At 44.3% G+C, this 6000-nt stretch overlaps 1 protein-coding gene across 1 annotated transcript in view; it reads left to right on the top strand.

The window, feature by feature from the left end:
• Nucleotides 1–292: 292 nt before the first annotated feature.
• Nucleotides 293–6000, top strand: part of LOC140208171 (protein-glutamine gamma-glutamyltransferase 2-like) — a 44887-nt gene continuing 39179 nt past the window's right edge. Inside the window, exon 1 of the mRNA XM_072276664.1 lies at nt 293–395. Within this exon, the coding sequence (XP_072132765.1) occupies nt 386–395 (10 nt within the window). The 5' untranslated portion in view covers nt 293–385. The remainder of the gene's footprint in view (nt 396–6000) is intronic.

Below are 6000 nucleotides of genomic sequence, written 5' to 3'. Positions count from 1 at the left end.
CTGACAGTTATTGTGGCTGACTATTAGGTTATTTAAAACAAAATCAGCAAACCATTGCAGAAAAAAGCAGATGACTGCAATCTGTCTTTTTAAAGTCACAGCCCAAAGGTGTAACAGGGTGGAACTGTGTGCATGTTTGGAATATACTGAACTTTCTTTCAAAGAATTGTTTATTTGTATGACGGGTTAAACAAGGATAGTAGTTGCATAATTTTTACATGGGTTCCTACTTAGGTACCTCCTACTGGGGTGTGGTTGTGGTTAGGTGCTAAAGCTGTAGATACTTTATAAGTAGGAACTGTAAAAGTGGAAGTAACTTTCTCATTTGGAGACGTTGATCTGAGCATTTGAGAAAAAGGATAAAAGATTATCTTGTCACGACAACATGGACACTTGTGAGTTCGAAATTTTAATGCTAAAAGATTGCTTGCTTTGCTTTCTCTATTCGTGGCAAATGATTTTTTTTGTTCTGCATTATGCCTATATATTCATGTAATTAGCATGTGGTACGATTAAAGAATGCCTGCTACAGTGATTGCGATGGTGTCTAACTCTTTCTCCTGTGCTCCTATTGGTTCTGCATTGTTTTTTTTTGAAAGCATGAATTCCTTTCTTTTTGGTATTTTGATCATGGATGAAAGTTTAAAATGCTTTGTACCTGGTTTTTCTTCTAGATGTTTATATTTAGCTTATGTGCTTAGGAGAAATTGTGGAAATCAAAATGCAAACCATTATCAAATTTTCTGGGGAGGCCCCATTATCAAAGACTATTGGAGTGGGACACATAATGCCCTACAAGACATCTTTGAATATGAACTATCCTTAGAGAGTAAGACCATATATTTTGGGTATATACCTCAAGAATGGTGGAAGAGAGATAAATATTAATGAATGTACTGCCGGTGGCTGGTAAAAAGACCCTTACCAGGAAAGCGGCCAGAGCGTGAGTGGGCCAGTGAAGGAGTGGAACTTTGAGGCTTTGACTCGAGAGATTCTGGCAGTGGGTCTGTGCAATCAAGTCAATCAAGATTTGAATAGATCAGCAGTAAGCCATTAATTAGACAATCAAGATTTGAATAAGCTCAGACTCAGCAGAAAGCAGCTGATTGGGCAGTCGAGGTCAGGTGACCAAACATTTTGAAAAGCTCAAACAGATAAATAGAGGGATAGCTCAAGCAAAGTGGCCAATGGAAAAGGACCAGTGAGTTGAGTGGGCCAGAGAAGGAGTGGAGCTTTGAGACTTTGACTCGAGAGGCTTTGACAAGAAGAGGCGGAGGACAAGCTAGCTTGCAGTTAGTTTTTACAATGTCCCCTGAGACGGTGATGTGCCTCTCATGTGAGATGTGGCAGTCTTGGGGGAATTCCCCTCTCCCGCAGAGTCACATCTGCCAGAAGCGCATACGGCTGGGCGATCTGGAAGACCGTGTAAGGAATCTGGAGCAGCAGCTGGATGACCTTTGACTCATAAGGGAGAAGAGGCATAGATGAGAGCTACAGGGAGGTAGTCACACCTAGGCTGTCGGAAGCAGGTCGTTGGGTGACAGTCAGAGGGGGGAAAGTGAAAGTGAGCAGACAGGTAGTGCAGAGCACCCCTGTAGCCATTCCCTGAATAATAAGTTTACTGTCCTGGATACTATTGGCGAGGATGACTGACCAGGTGTGAGTCATGGTGGCAGGGCCTCCGGCACTGAGTCTGACCCTGTGCTGCAGAAGGGTGGGACGGAGAAGAGGAGAGCTGTCGTCATTGGAGACACTATAGTCAGGGGAGCAGACAGGAGATTTTGTGGATGTGAAAAGGACACCCGCATGGTTTGTTGCCTCCCGAGTGCCAGGGTCCAGGATGTCTCTGACCGGGTGCACGACATCCTGGTACGAGAGGGAAAGCAACCAGAAGTCATGATACATGTTGGGACCAATGACATAGGCAGGAAGAGGGATGAGGTCCTGAAGTGTGAGTTTCGGGAATTAGGCAGAAGGCTGAAGAACAGGACCTCAAGGGTGACGTTCTCAGGATTGCTGCCAGTGCTACGTGACAGTGATGGTAAGAATTGGAGGAGGTGGCAGTTGAATGCGTGGCTGAGGAGTTGGTGCAGGGAGCAGGGTTTTAGATTTTTAGATCATTGGGATCTCTTCTGGGAAAGGTGGGACCTGTACAGATTGGATGGGTTGCACCTGAACTCAAGGGGGAGCAATATCCTTGCAGGTAGGTTTGCTAGCATGGTTCGGGAGGGTTTAAACTAATTTGCGAGGGGGATGGGACCCAGAGCGATAGAGCAGAGAAAGAAGTGCACGGAGTAAAGCCAGATCTAACATACAGAGAGGCTTTGAGGAAAGAGAAACAGAATAAACGGTGTAAAGACAGTAAGGTAGAAGGGCTGAAATGTGTGTACCTCAATGCAAGAAGCATCAGGAACAAAGGTGATGAACTGAGAGCTTGGATACATACATGGAATTACGATGTAGTGGCCATTACAGAGACTTGGCTGGCACCAGGGCAGGAATGGATTCTCAATATTCCTGGATTTCAGTGCTTTAACAAGGATAGAGAGGGTGGAAAAATGGGAGGAGGGGTGGCATTACTGGTCAGGGATACTATTACAGCTACAGAAAGGGTGGGTAATGTAGCAGGATCCTCTTTTGAGTCAATATGTGTGAAGTCAGGAACAGGAAGGGAGCAGTTACTCTACTGGGGGTATTCTATAGGCCCCCTGGTAGCAGCAGAGATACAGAGGAGCATATTGGGAGGCAGATTTTGGAAAGGTGCAAAAATAACAGGGTTGTTATCATGGGTGACTTTAACTTCCCTAATATTGATTGGCACCTGATTAGTTCCAAGGGTTTAGATGGGGCAGAATGTGTTAAGTGTGTCCAGGATGGATTCCTGTCACAGTATGTGGACAGGTCGACCAGGGGGAATGCCATACTAGATCTAGTACTAGGTAATGAACTGGGTCAGGTCACAGATCTCTCAGTGGGTGAGCATCTGGGGGACAGTGACCACCGCTCCCTGGCCTTTATAATTATCATGGAAAAGGATAGAATCAAAGAGGACAGGAAAATTTTTAATTGGGGAAAGGCAAATTATGAGGCTATAAGGCTAGAACTTGCGGGTGTGAATTGGGATGATGTTTACGCAGGGAAATGTACTATGGACATGTGGTCGATGTTTAGAGATCTCTTGCGGGATGTAAGGGATAAATTTGTCCCGGTGCGGAAGTTAAAGAATGGTAGGGTGAAGGAACCATGGGTGACAAGTGAGGTGGAAAATCTAGTCAGGAGGAAGAAGGCAGCATACATGAGGTTTAAGAAGCAAGGATCAGCTGGGTCTATTGAGGAATATAGGGAAGCAAGAAAGGAGCTTAAGAAGGGGCTGAGAAGAGCAAGACGGGGGCATGAGAAGGCCTTGGCGAGCAGGGTAAAGGAAAACCCCAAGGCATTCTTCAATTATGTGAAGAAAAAAAGGATGACAGGAGTGAAGGTAGGACCGATTAGAGATAAAGGTGGGAAGATGTGCCTGGAGGCTGTGGAAGTGAGCGAGGTCCTCAATGAATACTTCTCTTCGGTATTCACCAAAGAGAGGGAACTTGATGATGGTGAGGACAATATGAGTGAGGTTGATGTTCTGGAGCATGCTGATATTAAGGGAGAGGAGGTGTTGGAGTTGTTAAAATACATTAGGACAGATAAGTCCCCGGGGCCTGACAGAATATTCCCCAGGCTGCTCCATGAGGCGAGAGAAGAGATTGCTGAGCCTCTGGCTAGGATCTTTATGTCCTCATTGTCCATGGGAATGGTACCGGAGGATTGGAGGGAGGCGAATGTTGTTCCCTTGTTCAAAAAAGGTAGTAGGGATATTCCAGGTAATTATAGACCAGTGAGCCTTACGTCTGTGGTGGGAAATCTGTTGGAAAAGATTCTTAGAGATAGGATCTATAGGCATTTAGAGAATCATGGTCTGATCAGGGACAGTCAGCATGGCTTTGTGAAGGGCAGATCGTGTCTAACAAGCCTGATAGAGTTCTTTGAGGAGGTGACCAGGCATATAGATGAAGGTAGTGCGGTGGATGTGATCTATATGGATTTTAGTAAGGCATTTGACAGGGTTCCACACGGTAGGCTTATTCAGAAAGTTAGAAGACATGGGATCCAGGGAAGTTTGGCCAGGTGGATTCAGAATTGGCTTGCCTGCAGAAGGCAGAGGGTGGTGGTGGAGGGAGTACATTCAGATTGGAGGATTGTGACTACTGGTGTCCCACAAGGATCGGTTCTGGGACCCCTACTTTTTGTGATTTTTATTAACGACCTGGATGTGGGAGTAGAAGGGTGGGTTGGCAAGTTTGCAGACGACACAAAGGTTGGTGGTGCTGTAAGTAGTGTAGAGGATTGTCAAAGATTGCAGAGAGACATTGATAGGATGCAGGAGTGGGCTGAGAAGTGGCAAATGGAATTCAACCTGGAGAAGTGTGAGGTGGTACACTTTGGAAGGACAAACTCCAAGGCAGAGTACAAAGTAAATGGCAGGATACTTGGTAGTGTGGAGGAGCAGAGGGATCTCAGGGTACATGTCCACAGATCCCTGAAAGTTGTCTCACAGGTGGATAGGGTAGTTAAGAAAGCTTATGGGGCGTTAGCTTTCATAAGTCGAGGGATAGAGTTTAAGAGTCGCGATGTAATGATGCAGCTCTATAAAACTCTGGTTAGGCCACACTTTGAGTACTGTGTCCTGTTCTGGAAGGATGTGGAAGCATTGGAAAGGGTGCAGAGGAGATTTACCAGGATGCTGCCTGGTTTAAACTGTAAGGATTATGATCAGAGATTAAGGGAGCTAGGGCTTTACTCTTTGGAGAGAAGGAGGATGAGAGGAGACATGATAGAGGTGTACAAGGTAATAAGAGGAATAGATAGAGTGGATAGCCAGCGCCTCTTCCCCAGGGTGCCACTGCTCAATACAAGAGGACATGGCTTTAAGGTAAGGGGTAGGAAGTTCAAGGGGGCTATTAGAGGAAGGTTTTTTACTCAGAGAGTGGTTGATGCATGGAATGCACTGCCTGAGTCAGTGGTGGAGGCAGATACACTAGTGAAGTTTAAGAGACTACTAGACAGGCATATGGAGGAATCTAAGGTGGGGGCTTATATGGGAGGCAGGGTTTGAGGGTTGGCACAACATTGTGGGCCGAAGGGCCTGTACTGTGCTGTACTATTCTATGTTCTATGTTAAATGGTTATCACAGGAGAGCCCAACTTTAAATGTATGGATGGAAATTACAATGGACATTTACAAAATGGAGAAGAAAACAGCATCTGTTAATCATAAGTTGAAACAATTTTATTCATACTGGAAAAAATGGTTTAGCTACATAACACCTCATTGGCCTGATTTTATTCTCACAAGTCAATGAATATGTTGTAAAAAAAAGATCACTCCCCACTCTGTACATAGTTTACTTCTTTCGATTGTTCTTTCTTTCCTCTCCTTTCTATAAACGTATACCTCAGATAAATATTATGTGGAGATGTGTGACAAATAGGATTATATGATATATATGTACAGTACCTGAAATACATCATATGGAAATGTTTGTTTGATGATGGAATTCAATTAAAAAAATGACAAAAAAAAGAAAAGACAGTTGTGGTGAACTTTGTGAATCTGAGTCATTTTAATGTTGGCAGAGGCACTCCTTTACAATGATAGTCAATGAACTCAGCAAGAAAAAAAACAAGGATTTTGAAGCAAGCTTGGGATACAATCTATGTGTATGCACATGGTACATAGTTAGCTTTGCTAGTAACAGTTTATATGGAGGGCTAGAGGGTGGTAGGTATTGGTATGATTACCTTCAGGGTAGCAAGATGGTGCAGCAACAATTGGCATTAGTTTAATCTTGTCATGTGTACCGAGATTCTGAGAAAACTTGTCTTGCATGTTGTTAATACAGATCAAATCATTATACTGTGCCTTGAGCTCGAGTACGTAAAAGAACAGCAATGCAGGATAAA

The sequence above is a fragment of the Mobula birostris genome, chromosome 2 (genome assembly GCF_030028105.1).
Source record: "Mobula birostris isolate sMobBir1 chromosome 2, sMobBir1.hap1, whole genome shotgun sequence".
In the NCBI taxonomy this organism is placed as follows: domain Eukaryota; kingdom Metazoa; phylum Chordata; class Chondrichthyes; order Myliobatiformes; family Myliobatidae; genus Mobula; species Mobula birostris.
Note: the sequence above shows the minus strand (reverse complement) of the source record. Positions and strands in the feature narration are given on the sequence as shown.